This window comes from Salmo salar, chromosome ssa03 (assembly GCF_905237065.1).
Source record: "Salmo salar chromosome ssa03, Ssal_v3.1, whole genome shotgun sequence".
In the NCBI taxonomy this organism is placed as follows: Eukaryota; Metazoa; Chordata; class Actinopteri; order Salmoniformes; family Salmonidae; genus Salmo; species Salmo salar.
The window spans coordinates 15171308-15196314 of record NC_059444.1 but is presented as its reverse complement, the minus strand read 5'-3'; the positions used below and the strand labels follow the sequence as shown (position 1 = coordinate 15196314).

Sequence of the window (25007 nt, the reverse complement as noted above, 5' to 3'; positions counted from 1 at the left end):
GCACACAGAGGACTGCAGTCTGAGTACCAACAACTATCCAAGCACAACACCTTACATACTGCAGCCATAGCATCTACAGCACATTCGGAAAGTATTCAGACACCCTTGACTTTTTCCACATATTGTTACGTTACAGCCTTATTCTAAATTGATTAAATTGTTTTTTTCCCTCTCATCAATCTACACACAATTCCCATAATGACAAAGCAAAAACAGGTTCTTAGAAATGTAAGCAAATGTATTAAAAATAAAAAAAAACAATACTTTATTTACATATATATATATATATTCAGACCAATAGCATCTATGTCCACTTTGGCATCCCCGAACCCTCAGTAAATGTAGCTGTGTCATGTAAGCTGATGCAACCGTGTGCATGGCCAAAATGTTTCATGTGATTTCCCCCACTTATCTCTATAGCTTATGGTGTGGTACACTTACTCCTGTACCATAAAAGGCATTGCCTCACTGTCCTCAAGCCTGACTGGGTTGCAACTGTTTAACACTGAAGGTGATGCTTGTAGCTCGCTAGTGGGCTGGCTCACAGTATATGTGATGCGTGACAGGCTCAGGATAAGGCTGTCTGTATCGCATCATCACGGCAGCCCAGAGTAGTACTGCACACCGACTCTCCCTTTAATTGCGCTGACAAATGCCAAGTCCTATGTCCCACAAGTGGCCCTAGAGCCATTCAGCTGGTTTCACTCTAAAGCACCGTCCTCATTTCTAATAGAGGTATTTGATGCATTGCCGTTGTCATGGAAGAGCGACGAAGGTTCCCTACAGTACCATCCCTTTTCTATGCATTTCTGGGGGGGGTATCCTTTTTGTGAACTAGATATTTTGGCTACCTATTGTGTGCTAAAGTGAAGGTGCCTTTTGACAGTTCTGAGATGAATTCTGAGATGAATTCTGAGATGAATTCTGAGATGAATTCTGAGATGAATTCTGAGATTAATTCTGAGATTAATTCTGAGATTAATTCTGAGATTAATTGCATACCTTTTTATTAGTAGGACTCCTTCAATAATACAACCAAATTAAAACGTGAATTCCTTCTACTAAACTGAAATAACTGAAAGGAGGATTGGACTTTTCCTTACCTGCGTGCAAACTGGAAGTTGGCGGAGGCACTCGCGGAGACATTTCGGGGGCTTTCTTGGGGACTACTTCCAGCTGAAACACAACAATTAGGCTCTGTTGGTATTTTATCACTGGAACATGTTTTATTAATGAGGAAATAGGCCATGTTGTTATAACTGCAGTCTGCTGTCATTCTTGGGAGCTGATGATGCACAAGTAAAGGACAAGCTGCCCTAAATCCGAAGCAATCAGTCTCTGGTGGAACTGAATTCAATTAACTCAACGCGTATTTACAACCAAGGGGTCTGGAAAGCACAGGGTTTTGTGATAGGCTTAATGCACGCTCACTTGATAACTCTCAATTACGTCAGTAGCATTAAACGTTTATAAACTGTCTGGACAACCTGATTTGTTATGACGAAGTTAAGCGTATCGGTATGCTTTTTACTATGGCTGAGGATAGCAAGTATCACATTTCCTAAGTCCTTCACTGGGCTCACAATCAATAGCCATGAATGAAAACTGTATTTCTTTCATGTGAAATGTATTTCATCAGTTATTCCCCTAAAGTGATACAAAAGCTAAAGCAATATGTACATAAGCTTCTTTGGAAACTTGAGCTTCAAAACAGAAGCCAAAGAGCGATTTGAGCTTCGTCAGCTCAGCTGCTTCATTTGAATTTGCCTGAGATAACTCTGAACGCACAGTCTAGCATCATGTGGTTAGCTGGTATACTGCACTGGAAAGGTCTGATTGGTCTGCTCTCTCTTTAATGCCACATGCTGATTGGCCTGCTATACATTTATCACATACTGATTGGTCTGCTCTGTTTTTACAACATACTGATTGGTCTGCACTCTCTTTATCGCATGCTGAGTGCAGTGCAGAGACATCTGACAACAACACCTACCTGTGGCGAGGGGGAGAGGTGAAAGTGGTCGCGAGAGCGTGGGCGAGGGGGTCCCGACTGCCAGACTCCTTCTCTTGTTGTTACGGCAACTGTGTGGAAAAGGGAGAGAATTGTTTTGTGTGATACATTAGAGTAGTGGAATGTAAACCGAGTTGTGATATTGGGGCTTGGCTGTAACATGCAGGTGTTCTGATTATATAGCCTGTATGATACACTATGTACATTTCACCACCAAGTACTGAAAAAAGTATTGGACAACTTTGTTTAACACAAATTAGTCAGCTTAGCAGTCCATTGATAAGAACACCGTCTCTGTTATTGGAGGGCTACGGTGCTTGCAGGGCGTGTCCCCACCAGGCTCCATGTCTCCGTGGCCAAGGGTAGATTTACAGAATGGAAGGAACTCATTTTCGGTTTGTTTGTTTCGTAGATGACTGATCCCCAGCCCCATTGTTGACGTTGCGCTGCCACAGGGCCACTGTAATATCAATGCCATCTCGTTGGCAGTGACCTAAAGTAATTGAGTAGCTCAGACGACAACTGAGCCTGACATTTCTGGGTCGGCATGGAGATGAGATTCATGCCCCTCAAACCAAAGGCATTAACTGGGAGAGATGTTTTTTTAATAGCAGAACTCAACTGAGAATAAAAAAGATCCCTTGTAATAAAATGAATTTAATTCATATTTACATTTATCAAACGTTGATCTGTCCATGTCAATTGTTTCACAAGCAATTTTCATTTGCAAAAACAACCTGCCAAGATTAAATCAAAATCCTAAGCAAAACCCTGAGGCAATAGAAAGTACTTCTGTCTCGGTCTCAGTCAAACAACAAGCTGTATTGCTCTGCAGGGACTTGCACAGTACCATGCTTTAGGAAGCTAAGCGCAAATAGTAGACTGACAGATGTACTACGAACCAACAGAGATTGTGGTGAATGCTTGGCGCTTGACGCAGCCGGTGTTAGCTGTCAGACGCACCATGAGATCTTCCACATCCACCAGGATTCAAAAAAAAACTGTAGTAGGCTATGGGCAGACCTGTACGCCACATACACGGAGTACACAAAACATTCAGAACTGGCTCCCAAACTTGGTTCTCGGAGACCCCGAGGGGTGAACATTTGGGGTTTTGCCCTAGCACTACACAGCTGATTGAAATAAACAACTAACTATCAAACTTGAATGATTTGGATGAGCTGCGTAGTGCTAGGGCTAGACTTTGGGATCCAGAGGACCGTGTTTGGGAAACACTGACACAGTGACCAGGTGAATCCAGGTGAAAGCTATGATTCTTTATTGCTGTCACCTGTGAAATCAATCAGTGTAGATGAAGGAGAGGAGATAGGATAAAAGAAGGCTTTTTAAGCCTTGAGACATGGATTGTGTATGTGTGCCATTCAGAGGGTGAATGTGTAATACAAAGTATTAAAGTGCCTTTGAACAGGAGTATCATAGTACTGGTTTGAGAGTGTCAAGAACTTCAACTTGTGTATCAAGAGTGGTCCACCACCCAAAGGACATCCAGCCAACTTGACAACTGTGGGAGGTATTGGAGTCAACATGGGCCAGCATCCCTGTGGAACGCTTTCAACACCTTGTAGAGTCTGTTCTGAGGGCAAATGGGGGTGCAACTCAATATGAGAAAGATGTTCCTAATGTTTAGTGTATTCAGTGTATATTGACTGGCTTGCCAATGTATGCTACTGTAGTGAAATAGCTTTTCTTTGTGATTTCACAAGGATGAAAAATGTTTATGGGAATTTAGAGACCCAAGAAATATTCAACGTTTACACAGATTTTTTTATAAAGTTAATATAACTAAATATTCATGTGAATAAGTTACAGTTTTACTTATATACTTTTGCTAGACTATAGCCTATACTGTAACGAACAAGTTGTGAGCCTTCGGCATGAACAACACTGTGTCCCTCCTTATACAGCTGCGGCTTCTGTAAGTCAAAACATTATAGGAAACAATAACGGCACAGCCTACAATGGCCACGTTTCTCTATCGGAAACAAAACTATGGCGGATGTAATCCGACACATTGTAGTAGAGCAGAGAAATCACAACACAAAAACAGACTGAACATCAACATGAAAAGAAAGGCCAATTTGTGCCATTGTTGTGAATGAAAAGGTACGCTGTTATTGAAGAAAATCTTAAAACAAAAAAAGCATAGCCTTATAGTTATTAAATGCAACGTCATTTTCCTGAATATTTGTCCCTGTGGTCTAAAGCTTTGACTCAGACAACCAAAATGCTAAATGCAATAGGCTGCACGGGCTCATCCATAAGAGACTTGCATGATCACTGATTAAAATAGTTCGACAAGTCGGCTGTTAGAAGAAAATCAGGTTACCTTTTTGATCTTTTCATCATGGCCCCAGTCACAAAACTTGTTTTGTAGCTGGGCAAAACGGTCCAATAGTAATTCTGATCAGACATGATGAATTACAACGATGCAAAGGGGTACTTTGAATCGAGTTTGGTAAATGTCCACTATCTCTTGAATAACACAATTGTTATTTGCTCGAAATGTTTCGGAGAGTACTCGGTGTCCGAAACCAGAAACTCCGACAAGGGTTGGTACGATCTGACTCCATACCCGTGGCAGTTCAGGCAAGTAGGCGCTAAGCAAGCGTTGATGATGCAGTCATCTCCTTATTTCTTCCATGTGAATTTTCGGAAAGGCATCTTTCGCGCACTACACACTGGAATCTTTCTCAATCACCAAAACATGTTAACTCCAGAAACAGCTAACACCGCGCAGATACATGTGTCAGTCCATCAATTGGAGGAGGAGGGATTGCCGCCGAAGGAAGGAAGTTGTCATTTAGACTGGGGGATGTAGCATAATGGCGCGTTTATGTAAAATAATTATAACGGATTTCACCGTCACTGTATGTTGTTCGCATGACTATATAAAAAGCCTTGGGCAAATGGATAAAATATTAACAAGTGTAACTATTATGCTGCTATTCGACTGTAACACGAGTGTTACACAGTACACTAGTGTATAATACACCCTTATGTTATAGGGAATTCTGACATGCACCAGTATCTATGCATTAGAGATGTCGACGATGAGTTGGCCTCTGACGTTTCTCCTCTCCAACGCCCAGGATGCTTCGATTCAAACTCCCATTAGACAGCTCTGCAAGCTTGTCTGTCTGATTTTTACTATGGCTGAGGATAACAAGTATCACATTTCCTAAGTCCTCCACCGGGCTCACAATCAATAACAGACGAACTAAACACCTTCTTTACCTGCTTTGAGGATAACACAGCCCGCTACCAAGGACTGCGGCCTCTCCTTCTCTGGTGGCCGACGTTTAAACGTGTTAACCCTTGCAAGGCTGCTGGCCCAGAAGGCATCCCTAGCTGGTCCTCAGAGCATGCGCAAACCAGCTGGCTGACACTGACATATTCAAGATTATCAACATTGTTCTTGTACCCAAGAAGGCAAAGATAACTGAACTAAATGACTAATCACCAGTAGCACTCACTTCTGTCAACATGAAGTGCTTTGCGTGACTAGTCAAGGATCATATCACCTCCACCTTACCTGGCACCCTAGACCCACTTCAATTTGCATACCACCCAAATAGGTCCACAGATGACGCAATCGCCATCACACTGCCTTGCCCTTGGGGCTCCCGAGTGGCGCAGTGGTCTAAGACACTGCATCCCAGTGCAAGAGGCATCACTGCAGTACCTGGTTTGAATCCAGGCTGCATCACATCCAGCCGTGATTGGGAGTCCCATACGGTGGCGCACAATTGGTCCAGCCTCATCCGGGTTTAGCCGGGGTAGGCCGTCATTGTAAATAAGAATTTGTTCTTAACTGCCTTGCCTAGTAAAATAAAGGTTGAATAAAAATCCCATGATGTAAGAATGATGTTCATTGACTACAGCTCAGCATTCAACACCAAGGTACCATCCAAGCTCATCATTAAGCTTGAGGCCCTGGGCCTCAACCCGCACCCTGTGCAGTTGCGTCCTGGACTTTCTGATAGGCCGCCCACAGGTGGTGAAGGTAGGAAACAACATCTCCACTTTGCTGATCCTGAACACTGGGGCCCCACAAGGGTGCGTGCTCAGCCCCTTCCCATACTCCCTATTCACCCATAACTGTGTGGTCATGCACGCCTCCAACTCAATCATCAAGTTTGCAGATGACACAACAGTGGGCTTGATTACCAACAACGACGAGACAGCCTACAGGGAGGAGGTGAGGGCACTCGGAATGTGGTTTCAGGAAAACAACCTCTCACTCAACGTCAACAAAACAAAGGAGATGATCGTGGACTTCAGGAAACAGCAGAGGGAGCACCCCCCTATCCACATGGACGGGACAGTGGTGGAAAGTTTTAAGTTCCTCAGCGTACACATCACGAACAAACTGATATGGTCCACCCACACAGACAGTGTTGTGAAGAAGGCGCAACAGCGCCTCTTCAACCTCAGGAGGCTGAAGAAATGTGTCTTGTCACCTAAAACCCTCCAAACCTTTACAGATGCACAATTGAGAGCATCCTGTCGGGTGGTATCACCGCCTGGTACGACAACTGCACCGCCCGCAGCCGCAAGTCTCTCCAGATGTCATGTATACTCCCTCTCCAGCCTCTAGGTCATCAGGCTGCTGATTATCCTGCACACCTGTCACCATCGTCTCGCGCACCTCATGACACTCACCTGGATCCATCACCTCCTTGATTATCTTCCCTATATCTGTCACTCCCCTTGGTTCTTTCATCAGGTGTTATTGACTCTGTTTTCATGTCGGTGCGTTGTTTGTGTTACGTGTTTATTGTCTCATTTATTTATTAAAACACTCCCTCCCTGAACTTGCTTCCCGACTCTCAGCGCATTCGTTACACCACAACGCAACACCGGGGGCAAACTACCTGCCCTCCAGGACACCTACAGCACCTGATGTCACAGGAAGGCCAAAAAGATCGTCAAGGACAACAACCACCCGAGCCACTGCCTGTTCAGCCCGCTACCATCCAGGAGGCAAGGTCAGTGCAGGTGCATAAAGCTGGGACCCGAGAGACTGAAAAACAGCTTCTATCTCAAGGCCATCAGGCTGTTAAACAGCCATCACTAACAGAGAGGCTGCTGCCTACATAGAGACTTGAAATCATTGGCCACTTTAATAAATGGATCACTAGTCACTTTAATAATGTTTACATATCTTGCATTACTCATCTCAAATGTATATACTGTGTTCTATACCATCTATTGCATCTTGCCTATGCTGCTCGGTCATCGCTCATCCATATATTTATATGTATATTTTCTTATTCCTTTACTGAAATTTGCATGTATTAGGTAGTTGTTGTGGCATTGTTAGATATTACTGTAATGTCGGAACTAGAAACAAGCATTTCGCTACACTCGCATTAACATCTGCTAACCATGTGTATGTGACCAATAACATTTGATTTTAATTAAACCTTTTTCTTTCAAGTGAAGTGTATTTCATCAGTTATTCCCCTAAAGTGACACAAAACCCTCTAGTTTTGGCAGTAGGGCGCTAAAGCAATATGTAAATAAGCTTCTTCGGAAAACTTGAGCTTCAAAAGAGAAGCCAACGAGTCATTTGAGATTTGGCAGCTCAGCTGCTTCATTTTAATTTGTCTGAGAACTCTGAACATGGGGTAAGATGCCGCTGCCGCCCCGCCTCCGTCCAAGATCAATGTTTAATTTCTGACACCACAAAGCAAAGTATTGAAAAAATATTGTAGGTGGATGATGGCCATACTTAGTTAGGGTAACAAACTGAAGGAAAATAAATGGCTAGATGTAGTTACTTAATAAAATGTATTTTTTAGGAAAGGGGATTTTGCCCAGCTACCGGGCTAAGATTCAAGAGCAAACGGTTTTCAATGGTTTGTAATATACAGTTGAAGTTGGAAGTTTACATTTAAACTCAGTTTTTCACAATTACTGTCATTCAATCCTAGTAAAAAGTGTCCCTGTCCTAGGTCAGTTAGGATCACCATTTTATTTTAAGAATGTGAAATGTCAGAATAATAGGAGAGAAATATTTATTTCAGCTTTTATTTATTTCATCACATTCCCAGTGGGTCAGAAGTTTACATACACTCAATTAGTATTTGTTAGCATTGCCTTAAATTGTTTTACTTGGGTCAAACGTTTTGGGTAGCCTTCCACAAGCTTCCCACAATAAGTTGGGTGAATTTAGGCCCATACCTCCTGACAGAGCTGGTGTAACTGAGTCAGGTTTGTAAGCCTCCTTGCTCGCACACACTTTTTCAGTTCTGCCCACACATTTTTAATAGGATTGAGGTCAGGGCTTTGTGATGGCCACTCCAATACCTTGACTTTGATGTCCTTAAGCCATTTTGCCACAACTTTGGAAGTATGCTTGGGGTCATTGTCCATTTGGAAGACCCATTTGCGACCAAGCTTTAACTTCCTGACTGTCTTGAGATGTCGCTTCAATATATCCACATAATTTTCTTACCTCATGATGCCATCTATTTTGTGAAGTGCACCAGTCCCTCCTGCAGCAAAGCACCCCCACATGATGATGCCACCCCCGTGCTTCATGGTCGGGATGGTGTTCTTCGGCTTGCAAGCCTCCCCATTTTTCCTCCAAACATAACGATGGTCATTATGGCCAAATGGTTATATTTTTGTTTCATCAGAAGACATTTCTCCAAAAAGTACGATCTTTGTCCCCATGTGCAGTTGCAAACCATAGTCTGGATTTTTTATGGTGGTTTTGGAGCAGTGGCTTCTTCCTTGCTGAGCTGCCTTTCAGGTTATGTCGGTATAGGACCCGTTTTTACTGTGGATATAGATACTTTTTTACCTGTTTCCTCCAGCATTTTCACAAGGTCCTTTGCTGTTGTTCTGGGATTGATTTGCACTTTTTGCACCAAAGTACATTCATCTCTAGGAGACAGAACGCGTCTCCTTCCTGAGCGGTATGACGACTGCATGGTCCCATGGTGTTTATACTTGCGTAATCTTGTTTGTACAGATGAATGTGGTACCTTCAGGCGTTTGGAAATTGCTCCCAAGGATGAACCAGACTTGTGGAGGTCTACAATGTTTTTTCTGATGTCTTGGCTGATTTATTTTGATTTTCCCATGATGTCAAGCCAAAAGGCACTGAGTTTGAAGGTAGGCCTTGAAATACATCCACAGGTACACCTCCAATTGACTCAAATTATGTCAATTAGCCTATCACGCTTCTAAACCATGACCTAATTTTCTGGAATTTTCCATGCTGTTTAAAGGCACAGTCAACTTAGTGTAAAACTTCTGACCTACGGGAATTGTGATACAGTGAAATAATCTGTCTGTAAACAATTGTTGGAAAAATGACTTGTGTCATGTACAAAGTAGATGTCCTAACCGACTTGCCAAAACTATAGTTTGTTAACAAGAAATGTGTGGAGTGGTTAAAAAAAACGAGTTTTAATGACTCCAACCTAAGTGTATGTGAACCTCCGACTGTAACTGATTAAATATTGATTAAAAACACACACTAAACATTTCATAACAATGACTAACTTAACATAATGGCATTTTCCCACAATTTTTTTATTGACATAGAGCTCACAAATTAATCCCACCCCAGTTCAATTTGAGCATAGCTCGTGAGCCCACCTCTGACACTGCTCGCACAGTATCCAGTCCCCACCGGTAACAGAAGAGCTCGTTACAGAACAAGCATTCTGCATCCCCTTCTTTTAGTGTGTCTGTTGTGGTTTTGGAATCTGGAACAAACTTTTTCAGTGGCATCACAGCTTTCTTCAGTGTCACTGGTTTCTTTCTCCCTTTGTTTTATTCCTTCTCTCTTAGTTTATTGCCTTGTTCTCCAGGAACCTCTTGTGGGGTGAGGCCGTCAGGACTGTAGCCGACTCAACCTTTCTTTTCCTACGCCTCGCCTCCTGTATCCTTGGCCTGTCAGACAACTCCAATATGACCTCTGCCGCTGTTTGTTGTAGAACTGGTACTTTTAACAAAGACAAAAAAATAAACAACAAGAACTCATGAGTATTGATTCAATAAACAATTATTTCTAATCACTCTATGCTTCTATATACAGTATGTGTTTTTTCTTGACAACATTCAGAGCAAGGTCACTGGAGACCTGTGGGTGCTGGGTGGGTTGCAGGTTGTGGCGGAGGTTGATGTTGTGGCAGGGGTAGAGGTCATGGTGAGGGTGAAGCCAACAGCTCGAACCAGACTGGTTGCTTGTGGGATACGGATGGATAATTTTGGGTGCAGCTTCATAAAACTGTGAAACCAGTCCGCCTGCCAACCAGCTTTCTTTATTGAATGTGTTTTGGATTTCCATCCTCTCCGCAAGGTCAAAGGCCAGTTTTCAGACATCCCATGATGTAAGTCCAAAAAGGGCTCTTTCCATGTTTGGGATATGACTCACCAGGTCACATTTGAAAGAGCCAGTGAAGACTGGTAACCCACCCAAATGGCTGTGGCCTGGGGTTTTGGCCTGCTTGTCTCAGTGCCTCAGCGTTTTGGGTGGCACATTAAAAGCACGGGCATCCACCTTAATGCCATGCCCATTTTCAATAGCATTCAGGGCACAACGAAGCACATCTTTGCCATAGCCACCACAATCATATTTTCTTGTAAACTCTCATCTGAAAATATATATTTTTAAGTATCTTAGAGAACTGATCCCTAATCTGACCCTAACCATAAACCCTAACCCCTATTCTAACCCTGGCCCCTATTCTAACTGACCCCTAATCCTAACCCTGCTAACTGGGAGCTAGCTAGCATTGCTAGCAGACATTAGCTCATGCTAACTAGCTGGCTAGCATTTATTTCACTCAGACTTTCTGCAAGTGAGGCTGCTAGCTCGCTAAAGGGGCAAGCCAGTGTCTAAATTACAGCTAAAAACAAATGGTCAACCATAAAGGGGCGAGATCTCACCCCATTAGTGAGGGGGGGCATCTTTCCCCCAACATAGTAACCTAACATATTACTACTTTACTAAAAAACAATCAACATTGTTAACTCTAAACAAGTTAATTTTTTATGTTAAGGCTTCCCAACATGTACAGTGGCTTGCGAAAGTATTCACCCCCTTGGCATTTTTCCTATTTTGTTGCCTTATAACCTGGAATTAAAATGGATTTTTTGGGGGGGTTTGTATCATTTGATTTACACAACATGCCTACCACTTTGAAGATGCAAAATATTTTTTCTTCTGAAACAAACAAGAAATAAGACAAAGCAGAACTTAAGCGTGCATTACTATTCACCCCCAAAGTCAATACTTTGTTGAGCAACCTTTAGCAGAAATTACAGCTGCAAGTCTCTTGGGGTATGTCTCTATAAGCTTGGCACATCTAGCCAATGGGATTTTTGCCCATTCATCAAGGCAAAACTGCTCTAGCTCCTTCAAGTTGGATGGGTTCCGCTGGTGTACAGCAATCTTTAAGTCATACCACAGATTCTCAATTGGATTGAGGTCTGGGCTTTGACTAAGCCATTCCCAGACATTTAAATGTTTCCCCTTAAACCACTCGAATTGCTTTAGCAGTTTGCTTAGGGTCACTGTCCTGCTGTGAAGGTGAACCTCCGTCCCAGTCTCAAATCTCCGGAAGACTGAAACAGGTTTCCCTCAAGAATTTCCCTGTATTTGGCGCCATCCATCATTCCTTAAATTCTGACCAGTTTCCCAGTCCCTGCCAATGAAAAACATCCCCACAGCATGATGCTGACACCACCACGCTTCACTGTGGGGATAGTGTTCTCGGGGTGATGAGAGGTGTTGGGTTTGCGCCAGACATTTTCCTTGATGGCCAAAAAGCTACATTTTAGTCTCATCTGACCAGATTACCTTCTTTCATATGTTTGGGGAGTCTCCCACATGCCTTTTGGCGAACACCAAACGTGTTTGCTTGTTTTTTTCTTTAAGCAATGGCTTTTTTATGTCCACTCTTCCATAAAGCCCAGCTCTGTGGAGTGTACGGCTTAAAGTGGTCCTATGGACAGATACTCCAATCTCCAAAGTGGAGCTTTGCAACTCCTTCAGGGTTATCTTTGGTCTCTTTGTTGCCTCTCTGATTAATGCCCTCCTTGCCTGGAGTTTTGGTGGGTGGCCCTCTCTTGGCAGGTTTGTTGTGGTGCCATATTCTTTCCATTTTTAATAATCAATTTAATGGTGCTCTGTGGGATCTTCAAAGTTTCTGATAGTTTTTTATAACCCAACCCTGATCTGTACTTCTCCACAACATTGTCCCTGACCTGTTTGGAGAGCTCATTGGTCTTAATGGTGCCACTTGCTTGGTGGTGCCCCTTGCTTAGTGATGGTGCAAACTCTGGGGCCTTTAAGAACAAGTGTGTGTGTATATATGCTGAGATCATGTGACAGATCATGTAACACTTAAATAAAGTCCACCTGTGTGCAATCTAACTAATGTCACTTCTGAAGGTAATTGGTTGCACCAGATCTTATTTAGGGGCTTCATAGCAAAGGGGGTGAATACATATACACGCACCACTTTTCAGTTCTTTATTTTTTAGAATTTTTCGAAGTTATTGTTTTCACTTCACCAATTTGGACTATTTTGTATGTCCGTTACATGAAATCCCCCAAAAAATCAATTTCAATTACAGGTTGTAATGCAACAAAATAGGAAAAACACCAAGAGGGATGAATACTTTTGCAAGGCACTGTGTATACAGTTAGTCATAAGTTTACATGCACCTTAGTCAAATACATTTAAAGTCCGTTTTTCACAATTCCTGACATTTAATCCTAATAAAAATATCCTGTCTTAAGTCAGTTAGGATCACCACTTTATTTTAAGAATTTGAAATATCAGAAATAGTAGAATTATTTCAGCTTTATTTTATCACATTACCATTGGGTCAGAAGTTTACATACACTCAATTAGTATTTGGTAGCATTGCCTTTAAATTGTTTAACTTGGATCAAACGTTTTGGGTAGCCTTCCACAAGCTTCCCACAATAAGTTGGATGAATTTTGGCCCATTCCTCCTTACAGAGCTGGTGTAACGGAGTCAGATTTGTAGGCCTCCTTGCTCGCACACTTTTTCAGTTCTGCCCACAAATGTTCTATGGGATTGAGGTCAGGGCTTTGTGATGGCCACTCCAATACCTTGACTTTGTTGTCCTTAAGCCATTTTGCCACAATTTTGGAAGTATACTTGGCGTCATTGTCCATTTGGAAGATCCATTTGCGACCAAGCTTTAACTTCCTGACTGATGTCTTGAGATGTTGCTTCAGTATATCCAAAATGTTTCTTACCTCATGATGCCATCTATTTTGTGAACTGCACCAGTCCCTCCTGCAGCAAAGCACCCCGACAACATGATGCTGCCACCCCCGTGCTTCACGGTTGGGATGGTGTTCTTCGGCTTGCAAGCGACCCCCTTTTTCCTCCAAACATAACAATGGTCATTATGGCCAAACAGTTTATATTTTTCTTTCATCAGACCAGAGGACATTTCTCCAAAAAGTACAATCTTTGTCCCCATGTGCAGTTGCAAACCGTAGTCTGGATTTTTTTATGGCGGTTTGGAGCAGCGGCTTCTTCCTTGCTGAGCGGCCTTTCAGGTTATGTCGATATAGGACTCGTTTTACTGTGGATATAGATACTTCTGTACCAGTTTCCTCCAGCATCTTCAAGGTCCTTTGCTGTTGTTCTGGGATTGATTTGCACTTTTCGCAGCAAAGTACGTTCGTCTCTAGGAGACAGAACGCGTTTCCTGAGTGGTATGACGGCTACGTGGTCCCATGGTGGTTATACTTGCGTACTATTGTTTGTACAGATGAACGTGGTACCTTCAGGCATTTGGAAATTGCTCCCAAGGATGAACCAGACTTGTGGAGGTCTACCATTTGTTCTGAGATCTTGGCTGATTTCTTTTGATTTTCCCATGATGTCAAGCAAAGAGGCACTGAGTTTGAAGGTAGGCCTTGAAATACATCCACAGGTACACCTCCAATTGACTCAACTGATGTCAATTAGCCTATGAGACGCTTCTAAAGCCATGACATTATCTGGAATTTTCCGAGCTGTATAAATGCACAGTCAACTTAGTGTATGTAAAATTCTGACACACTGGAATTGTGATACAGTGAATTATAAGTGAAATAATCTGTCTGTAAACAATTGTTGGAAAAATGACTTGTCATGCACAAAGTAGATGTCCTAACCGACTTGCCAAAACTATAGTTTCTTAACAATACATTTGTGGAGTGGTTGAAAAACAAGTTTTAATGACTCCAACCTAAGTGTATGTAAACTTCCGACTTCAACTGTATGTATAAAACAAAAGAATGGCTCTAATTTCATTGGATTATATCTTTAACTTTTTCTAAATGACAAAACATATGATCAACTAACCTTAAAATCGTTTTGATGGAATGACTTCAAAAATGTTGATGAAACAGAACATTTGTAGTTGATCAAGACTACTAACGGCCAGAGGATTGGAGGTGCCAAATAGGATCTTTTGCGGTTTATCATACATTTTAATTTGACCTTTTTTGGAAGTACATAAGATTAAATCTTTAGTTGCTCAGCAAAACTCTGTATTTTGACATTATAGCCTAATGCTTGCAGAGCTGTCTAATGGGAGTTTGAATCTTGGAGCTTTCTGGGCGTTAGAGAGGAGACACATACTCATTGTCTACATCTCTAATGCACAGATAGCAGGGCATGGCTGACAGTGAGGACTTGTGAAGAGCAGAATCAATAACCTCTGCATAATCCAAACAATTGCTTTGTGAGGTGTTAAATTCCTTTATGGAAATGCAAGCTGAAAAGTAGGCAGGTGTGCCGGAGCCAAGTGAGAGCAGGTGTGCCGGAGCCATGGCCCAGTGAGACATGTGTTCCGGCCCGCGTCGATGGAAAAATAAAACACTGGGTTAAATCCTGTGGAAATGTACCATAAAAGTATATTTTATCATTACATAATAAATAATGATTTATCTTCTAATAAAAACATAGCAGAGAAATGTACAGCATGTTCAATACCAACTAGGCCTTTATAAGCCTATCCAAAAAGAGACTTAAGTTTAACTTTTCACCTCATTCAATAGAAAAAAAATGTAGAGAAAGTTCCCCGGTCAATAAACAATCAAAATACATTTCAGGACTTTATTTTGCAATACTTCGCATTATAAGCCATTGTGTACAAAACATTAAGAACACCTTCCTAATATTTAGTTATTAGGAAGGACGTCTACCATAGATCGCTAAAATAATGATTATGATCACACTTCATCAATTTAAATATAATGGGGAGACATTTGACAGCCAAGCCCTAGTTATCAGTGTAGCCCATTATCTTCTAGACATGACGTTGAAATACCTTCAAGCCTACATTAAAAATCTCCAGGCTTTTGTCACAAGGGGGCGGCAGGCAGCCTAGTGGTTAGTGTTGGGCCAGTAACCGAAAGGTTGCTGGACCGAATCCCCGAGCTGAGGTAAAAAGACAGTTAACCCACTGTTCCCCGGTAGGCCGTCATTGTAAATAAGAATTTGTTCTTAACTGACTTGCCTGCTTACATAAAAATAAGAATCAATTCAATTTGAAAAAAAATAAGATTTACCGGGGCAGTATGGAAAAAATGGATCCTGTGTGAATCGTCCTCTGGAATAGCACACGCTAGGAATACCTGTCCAAATAGGGCTATAACATGGCAAAGAATAGGCTTATCAGCGTAGTGAGCCGCATCATGGGATGATTCAGGGCTGCAGAATAACAGTGCATTCGGAAAGTATTCAGACGAATAGGCTTATCAGGAAATGTATTAAATAAAACATTTTCCTCATCAATCTACACACACAATACCCCATAACGACAAAGCGTGAACTGTTTGTTTTTTTTAATTCAATTTATTGAAAATAGATGATAGAAATCTAATTTACATAAGTATTCACACCTCTGAGTCAATACTTTGTAGAAGCACCATTGGCAGCAATTACAGCTGTGACTCTTTCTGGGTAAGTCTCTAAGAGCTTTCCACAACTGGATTGTATAACATTTGCCCACTATTCTTTAAAAAAATTCTTCAAATTTGCCTGTGCTTAGCTCCATTCTGTTTCTTTTTTATCCTGAAAAACTCCCCGGTCCTTAACGATTACAACCATAACATGATGCAGCCACCACCATGCTTAAAAATATGGAGAGTGGTACTCAGTAATGTGTTGTATTGGATTTGTCCTGAACACAACATTTTGTATTCAGGACAAAAAGTTCATGACTTTGCCACATTTTTTTCAGTATTACTTTAGATGGCATTTTTTTTGCCTTTACCTCCCTTATCTCACATCATTTGCTCACATTGTATATAGTCTTATTTATTTATTTTTTTTTATTTTTTTTCTACTGCATCATTGATTGTATGTTGTTTTACTCCATGTGTAACTCTGTGTTTTTGTATGTTGTCGAACTGCTTTGCTTTATCTTGGCCAGGTCGCAATTGTAAATGAGAACTTGTTCTCAACTTGCCTACCTGGTTAAATAAAGGTGAAATAAAAATAAAATAAATTTTAAAAAAAGATGCATGTTTTGGAATATTTTTTTCTTCTCAAAATGGTACAGTAAAGAATGCTTACATGCCATAACATACATAGTGGAGTATTTGTGCTAAATTCATCCATTGAGTTTGCTGACAAAGTATTTTAAACATTTATTTAATGTGTAATGAATGCCATTAAGTCATGTAAGTAGTTTGGAGGGGTGCATTTTCTTAATGGTGCATTTTTTTTATGACTACTCCATCTCTGTTCCCCACACATACAGATAATTATAAGGTCCCTCAGTCGAGTAGTGAATTTCAAACAGATTCAACTACAAAGACCAGGGAGGTTTTTCAATGTCTTGCAAAGAAGGGCACCTATTGGTAGATGGGTAAAAATAAACCGCTCAGGGATTTCACTATGCCACTTATGGTGACTTTAAAACAGTTAGTTTAATGGCTGTGATAGGAGAAAACTGAGGATGGATCAACATTGTAGTTACTCCACAATACTAACCTAAATGACAGTGTGAAAAGAAGGAAGCCTGTGCGCAGAATAAAAATATTCCAAAACATGCATCCGATTTTGCAAAAAGGCACTTAAGTAATACTGTAAAACATTTGGCAAAGAAATATAAAAAATGTCCTGAATACAAAGCATTATTTTTGGGGCAAATCCAACACATCACTGACTACCACTCCTCATATTTTCAAGTATGGTCGTGGCTGCTTCATGTTATGGGTACGCTTGTCATTGTTAAGGACCAGGTGAAACAATACTGCTAGTACAAACTCGAACCCAGGCGCAGAGTAACACAGCAAGCAGAGGTAAGGGTAAATCCAGAACTTTTACTTAGTCTAAACAGAAACAAGGCAACCACACAAGAGCACACTAAATAAAACATGATACCTAAGCAAGGATACAGGCCAAATGAGAAACCTAAATAACAAGGCAACCAGATGAACAGAGAAAGTAATAGAACACAGGTGAATCCAATAAGAAATAAATCAGGGTAATCTGGAAAGTAGAAAACAGGGTAAGTGTGCCCTCCAGTGGTAACCTAAGGAAACAACAATAAAAAAACTGAAACTGTGACAGGACAACTTCCTTGATTCCACCCGCAGAGGCAGAACCCTAGTAGGCAACCAGACCATCTGGCCCGGATGCAGAAGAGGACTCAAACGGCGATGACGGTTAGCCTGTCGTTGAAACCGAGCTGAAAACCTCAGGAGCGCTGACCAAGCCCTCTTCCAGGTCCGGCAGCAACGAGAGATGAGATGTTGAGCAGATGGAACCGCCACTTCAATCTCCTGATCTGGAAACAGAGGAGGCTGGTATCTGTACAAAACCTGGAATGGTGACAGGTCAGTGGAGGAACACTGGAGAGTGTTGTATGCGTACTCCACCCAGGGAAGATGCTGAAGATTCCAAGTGGTGGGGTTAGCGGACACAGCACCGTAAGGCGGTTTCCAGATCCTGGTTCACCTGCTCTGTTTGACCGTTGGACAAACTGGCTATCACCCTAAGTCCTCGGGTTGATGAACCCAGAAGAGTACAGAATGCCCTCCAGAATCTGGTGGCAAACTGGGGGCCCCGGTCGGAGACGATGTCTAGAGGAAGTCTTGGAAGACGGAAAACATGCTGAATAACTAGCTGAGCAGTCTCACTAGCTGAGCAGTCTCACGGGCAGATGGAAGCTTAGTCAGCGGAATGAAATGTGCCGCCTTGGAAAAGCAGTCCACAATGACAGTGTGGCCCTCTGAGGATGGAAGACCCGTGATGAAATTCATAGAGAGATGAGACCAGGGTCGAGAAGGTGTTGGCAGCGGACGAAGAAGCCCAAGAGGCTGCTGACGAGGAGTCTTGTTCCCGGGCGCATGTCAGACAGGCAGCCACAAGGGTCCGTGTGTCCGCCCCCACCCGAGGGCCACCAAAACCACCTCCTCAGAAACTCTAGCGTTCGCTGCCCTTCCGAATGAGAGGTAAGACGCGATGAGTGAGCCCACTGAAGTACCTTGGACCGTGCCTCAAGAGGAACAAAAAGTCTGTTAGATGGACAGCTGTCAGGAACTGCCTCCCTACCTTGCGCCTCCCTCACAACAGTCTCTATACCCCAGGACACCGGTGCGAGGATAAGCGACCTGAGGATGATGGATCCAAGCGACCGATCCTCACTAGAGCTGGGGAACTGGCGAGAAAAGGGCATCCGGCCTCACGTTCTTAGACCCTAGACGGTAAGATAACGTGAATCTGAACCGAGTGAAGAAAAGAGCCCAACGAGCCTGTCGGGGACTGAGGCATTTAGTCTCCTGGATGTAGGCCAGGATCAAGTGGTCAGTCCAAACCGTGAAGGGATGTTCCAAACTCTCCAACCAGTGCTGCCACTCCTCCAAAGCCAGTTTGACTGCAAGAAGCTCCTGATTGCCGACGTCATAGTTCCTCTCTGCTGGAGTGAGACGCCTGGAGAAGAAGGCACAGGGATGAAGCTTTTGGTCTTTAGCAGAGCGCTGAGACAGAACCGCACCCACGCCAACCTCAGAGGCATCCACCTCTACCACAAAGGGAAGAGAAGGATCCGCATGAACTAGAATGGGTGCAGAAGAAAACCGTCATTTCAGGTCCTGGAACGCCTTCTCAGCAGCAGGGGTCCAGCTTACATGCCCAGCCGAGCCCTTGGTGAGCGCTGTCAATGGCACAACCACCGAACTACAGTCTCTCACAAACCTCCGGTAGAAATGAACAAAAACACTGGACTTGCTTGACTGTGCTGGGCCACGGTCAGTTGACCACCGCTTCTATCTTTTTGGGAGTCCATCCATACACAGCCCTGAGACACAATGTACCCCAGGAAGGAGATCTGTGGAACGTAAAACTAACACTTTCCGGCCTTCACGAACAAGTGGTGAGAGAGGAGTCTTTGAAGAACCTGGCGAACATGTTGGCTGTGTTCAACCATGGAACTGGAGAAGATGAGGATGTCATCCAGGTACACAAACGCGAACTGGTGAAGGAAGTCGCGCAGCACATCATTCACCAAGTCCTGGAAAACGGATGGAGCATTAAGTCCAAATGGCATGACACGGTACTCATAATGTCCATTTGGGGTGTTGACTGCCGTCTTCCACTCGTCTCCCTGTCTGATGCACACCAGATTGTACGCATTCCGTAAGTCCAACTTTGAGAAAACCGTAGCTCCCTGGAGTCTCTCAAAGGCTGACGACATAAGGGTAACGGTTCTTGATGGTAATGCTATTTAAACCCCGGTAATCGATACAGGGACGTAATCTCCCATCCCTCTTTCCAACAAAGAAAAAAACCACTCCTGCAGGTGAAGTGGATGGCCGAATAAAATCATCCACCAGTGCCTCCTTAATATAACTGTTCATGGCTGCAGTCTCTGGACCTGAGAGAGAATACAGCCCTCCTCTCAGAGGACTGGTGCCGGGCAGGAGGTCGATGGCACAATCGTTGGACCTGCGGGGAGGCAGTTTGCTGGCCCTTCGTTTGCTGAAGACCTGACCCAGATCCCAGTAATCCCGAGGTACGCGGGAAAGATCAGGCTTGTCATCCCCAGCTGGGGGAACAGGAGAATCGGAAGCCTCCAGATGAGCAGGGCCGGAAAGATGTGGGGAGTTGCTGGCAGGTGGACTGGCATGAAGAATTCCATCCCAGAACACTTCCCGAGGGCCAGTCAATTTGAGGATTATGGATAGAAAGCCATGGATGTCCAAAAATCAGGGGAAGCTCAGGAGAGTCCACCAAATGTAACTGGATAAACTCCACATGATAATCCAGTACTCGTAGCTGAATAGGCATGGTGAGTTGCTTCACCTTCCCAGACCCTAGGGATTGACCATCCAGCGCAGTGACCGACAACGGAATGTCAAGCTTAGTGAGAGGCAGCCCCTGTTGGCGAGCTAATGTGTGAACCAGAAAACAGCAAGTAGTCCCAGGGTCTATGAAAGCAGGAATGTCCAACTGCCCATTGTCCCACCGCAGGTTGGCCAGAAACAAGGTGTGTACCATGTCAGCAGTTGGAGACTGTATCTGACTCGCCAGTATTCTCCCTTCTACTGATGAGTCATCCCGTTTCTCTTTCAGCTCGGGACAGGAGGCACGGAAATGTCCAGACTGTCCACAGTAAAGACAACGTTGCTCGTTAATCTTGCAACTTTTCTCCAGAGCGGAAAGTCTGGTGCATCCCAATTGCATCGGCTCCTCTGGAAGGTATGATGGAGAAACAAAGCCGAATTGAGAACTCTGACGGGGTGCAGGACAAGCAGACGCAGCATAAGGCAGTGGAACAAACAAAGAATCGACTTCCTCAGCGGAACCCAAAACACTGGAAACTCGGAACACCTCCGTCCTCTCACGACGGCGTTCCTGAAGCCGGTTGTCAATCCGGATGGCCAGGACGATAAGCTCCTCCCAGGGTTGTCCCGGGGAGCCAGTTCATCCTTGAGAACCTAGCTGAGTCCATTCAGAAAGGTTGAGTGAACTACCTCTGTATTTCGGCGAGCGTCCGAAAGTCAATGGCGTAACCCGCTACGCTCCGGCTGCCCTGCCGAAACTCAATGAGTCTTTGAGCAGCGTTCCTGCCACTGATGGGGTGATCAAAAACCCTCTTCATCTCCTGGGTGAAGCTTTGCCAATTAAAACAAATGTCTGATTGCTGCTCCCATATGGCCGTGGCCCAGGCCAGAGCCCGTCCTGAGAGCAAGGAGATGACGTATGCCACTCTGGAATGCTCGGTGGGAAACGTTGATGCCTGCACCTCGAAGACCAGCGAGCATTGGAGCAGGAACCCACGACACCTCCCAGGATGCCCCTCATAGCGCTCCGGTGCCGGGAGATGAGGCTCCTGAAGGGAGGAAGACGCTGAGCTGGTAGGGAGTGGAGGGTTAGGAACAGCCACGGGTGCAGCAGCTGTTGCTCCCATCTGTCCTGTCTGCAGAGTGGACGCAAGAGTTCTTAAATCATCCGACAATGTCTGCAGCCGCACCTCATGGCGACCAATCACAGTTCCATGGTGGGTGAGAGCCGACTGTAAATGTTGAAGTTCGGAATGTTCCTCGGACGACGGTCCATAGATCCATGGTTGGTTTAGGTCTACTGAAACAATACTGCTAGTACGAACTCTAAACCAGGCGCAGAGAAACACAGCAAGCAGAGGTAAGGGTAAATCCAGAACTTTTACTTAGTCTAAACAGAAACAAGGCAACCGCAAAAGAGCACACTAAATAAAACGAGACCTAAGTAAGAATACAGGCCAACTGCACATCTATCAAATTTAATTGCTATATTGTAATTATTTCGCCACTATGGCCTATTTATTGCCTTTACCTCCCTTATCCTACCTCATTTGCACTATTTATTATTATTGACAAATTATTATTGACTCATTATTATTGACTGTATGTTTGTTTATTCCATGTGTAACTCTGTGTTGTTTGTGTTGCACTGCTTTGCTTTATCTTGGCCAGGTCGCAGTTGTAAATGAGAACTCATTCTCAACTAGCCTACCTAGATAAATAAAGGTGAAATAAGAAAATAAAAAACTGAGGAACCTAAATAACAAGGCAACCAGATGAACAGAGAAGGTAATTGAACACAGGTGAATCCAATAAGAAATAATCAACGTAACCTGGAGACTGGAAAACGGTAAGGGTGCCGCCCTCCAGCGGTAACCTAAGGAAGCAACAATCAAAAAACACAGAAACTGTGACACCAGGGAGATTTTTTGGCTTAAAAGAAATGGAATATAGCTAAGCACAGGCAAAATCCTAGAGGAAAACCTGGTTCAGTCTTCTTTCCAACAAACACTGGGAGACTAATTCAGAACAATAACCTAAAACACAAGGCCAAATCTACACTGGAGTTGCTTACCAAGACAAGATTGAATGTTCCCGTGTGGCCTAGTTACAGTTTTGACTAGATTTGGCTTGAATCTATGGCAAGACTTGAAAATGGCTGTCTAGCAGTGGAGGCTGGTGGAGGACAGGCTCATTGTAATGTCTGGAATGGAATCAAACATCAAACCACGCTTGACTCCGTTCCATAAACTCCATTCCAGCCATTACAATGAGCACTTCCTCCTATAGCTCCTCTCACCGCCTCCACTGATGCCTAGCAATGATCAACAATGAACTTGACAGAGCTTGAAGAGTTTTTTAAAGAATAATGGGCAAATATTGTACAATCCAGGTGTGCAAAGCTCTTAGAAATGTACTCAAAAAAGACTGGTGTTTCTAACATGTATTGTCTCAGGGGACTGAATACTTACATAATCAAGATATATTTGTGTTTTTTGTCATGAATTTTGATAAATGTTAGAATATTTCTACCACCTTGACATTTCAGTATTTTGTGTAGATTGTTGATCAAAAATGATAATGAAATGAATTTTAATCCAACTTTGTAACACAACAAAATGTGAGAAAAGCCAATGGGTGTGAATACTTTCTGAATGCACTTTACATCAACAACTGAAACAAATATCAAAAGCTCGTGTTTGGGTGGACTTTTCCTTTATGCTACTTAACATGCTGGCAAAATGTTGTGATCAGTGCTAATGTATGAGCCAACTAGACAAGATGATCACGAGCAGCACTCACCTCAACTTTCCACAGCCTAATGGTAGACGTAGACTAACCAATATCCACATGGAAATTCAGTGAAAAGAAAAATCTGACATTGATTTATCAGCGCAAAATGGTGCTGAAATGCTTCTGTTTTATAACAATTGGATAACTTTGGGAGTTTCAGTAAGAAACAATTTGATGCCTTCAATTGCATTAGCCTACTTTATTCCAATATTTTCGTCTTTCAGTGATATATTGCCACAGTAATACTTCATGGATCCATCCAGTTATGGTTAAGAAAAAAGTGCATGTATTGGGCTATGCGAAGAGATGGGTGAAGTGACATGCCTTACAAAGTTTAGAACAGGCAGATGGATACTAGTAACGGGCGCTGCCTAACAACCATCTAGAGCTTAAGAGCGTTTTGCGTGCCAATGCCATGACGTCGGTTGGCGGAAATAAAAAAGTAGAGGCTTTGTTGCCGGCAATACCTTTCATATATTAAGAAAAGTCGTCAAAGTTGGCGGGATGCTAAAAGTTGTTGGGAAAAGAATTGGTTTGAATGGTGTGTTAGACTCATTGCAAGTCTGTAGGCCTACTGTTTAACCACATTACTTCACTCCACTAAAGTGGCTAAGGACCAAATATGGGTCTGCCCACTCATTTCTGTTTTCCATTCAGTCTACTCACCAAGCCAACTCTTGTCCTTTGCCTTGACTGACATGTCATTATGAAACATGAGTAAAATCCAGTGCATGATGTGTGAAATTATTTATATTGAATTGCGTAACCAAATGTGTATTTCCAGACTAGTCGACAAGGCCTTACAGCGCATGCCTCAGGACTATACACAATACATATGGTATTTTCATACAATGTGTGGAGGTACACTTTAACTTTTTTTTTAAAATCACATTTACTGTTAAGTAAAATATATTTCACCCCACCAGTAATGTTCCCTCTAGACTGCGCCCTTGCGCGGCAGCGCACTTTCTCCAGGTCTGCCGCGCAGAGGAAATGCCATGCCGCAGAGACACAAGAGATTGAACTTCACTGAGTACGCCCCTTTAGTTTGCACTATATAGATCAACGTTTTTTTTCCCGTGATCGAATAAACATTGTCAGCCCCTTTTTCAATGCAACAAACCAAAACAAATCTAACTTTGCAAGAATGAGTCTCTGATTTTGTTGAGGCAGCAACACAATGTTGTAGGCAGAGCCAGAGCGCAACAGAGTAGAGTTATATTGGCGGGGTAGTCCACGAGCGGTGAGAGCTGCGCGTGTGGACTTTTGTTGATATTCTTTGCTAGTTAGCGAGTTATTCGCCCAGTTCTATATAAGTATAGGTCAGCAATGGGGTGTTACTGCTTCCTACAATAGCACAAAATGTGTAGTCTACATTTCAAGCTGTCTTTGAAAATCCACTCAGGTAAAAAGCTTATGTCTTAATTAAAAGGGGCAGTGTTTTATTTCAAGATAGGCTTGAATATGCAGAGGAGTAGCCTACATTGTCTAATTCTCTGTATGGTCATAATTCATTTTATTTTGTAAAGTGGTTTCTTGCATCATACAAGTCAATTTACAGTCACCTATTTGGCCCATGGTGTTACAGACCAAGTAAAACGATCATTAATGAATGTCAAGCCCTTCATAATGTAAAAACGTTTTAAAAGTCTCATGCAATGTAGACCTGCACTTAACACCACATATATGCTACTGTAGGATATATCATGGAAATGAACATCTATTTCCAAGTGAAAAATGTATGGGATTTTCTCCCTTGGTTTTGTTATTAGGCCACATTATGCTCAGATAGCCACAATAGCTACTGTCACAAACTGTAAAGGTACAGCCTCAGTGTTCACTGTAAACGTGCGCCGGAAGTTGCACAAAATTCTCACAATGTTCAA

At 43.0% G+C, this 25007-nt stretch overlaps 1 protein-coding gene across 2 annotated transcripts in view; it reads right to left on the bottom strand.

The window, feature by feature from the left end:
• The window catches only part of LOC106599001 (microtubule-associated serine/threonine-protein kinase 3), an 80535-nt gene that overhangs the window by 53347 nt on the left and 2181 nt on the right, over positions 1 to 25007 (bottom strand). Inside the window, exons 1-3 of one of the 2 annotated variants that reach the window (XM_014190038.2) lie at positions 4359 to 4818; positions 1994 to 2082; positions 1104 to 1176 (exon numbers count right to left, since the gene is read on the bottom strand). In XM_014190038.2, the coding sequence (XP_014045513.2) occupies positions 1104 to 1176; positions 1994 to 2082; positions 4359 to 4444 (248 nt within the window). In that variant the 5' untranslated portion in view covers positions 4445 to 4818. Of the gene's footprint in view, positions 1 to 1103; positions 1177 to 1993; positions 2083 to 4358; positions 4819 to 25007 lie in introns of those variants that run through there. The other variant, XM_014190039.2, reaches the window with a different exon arrangement.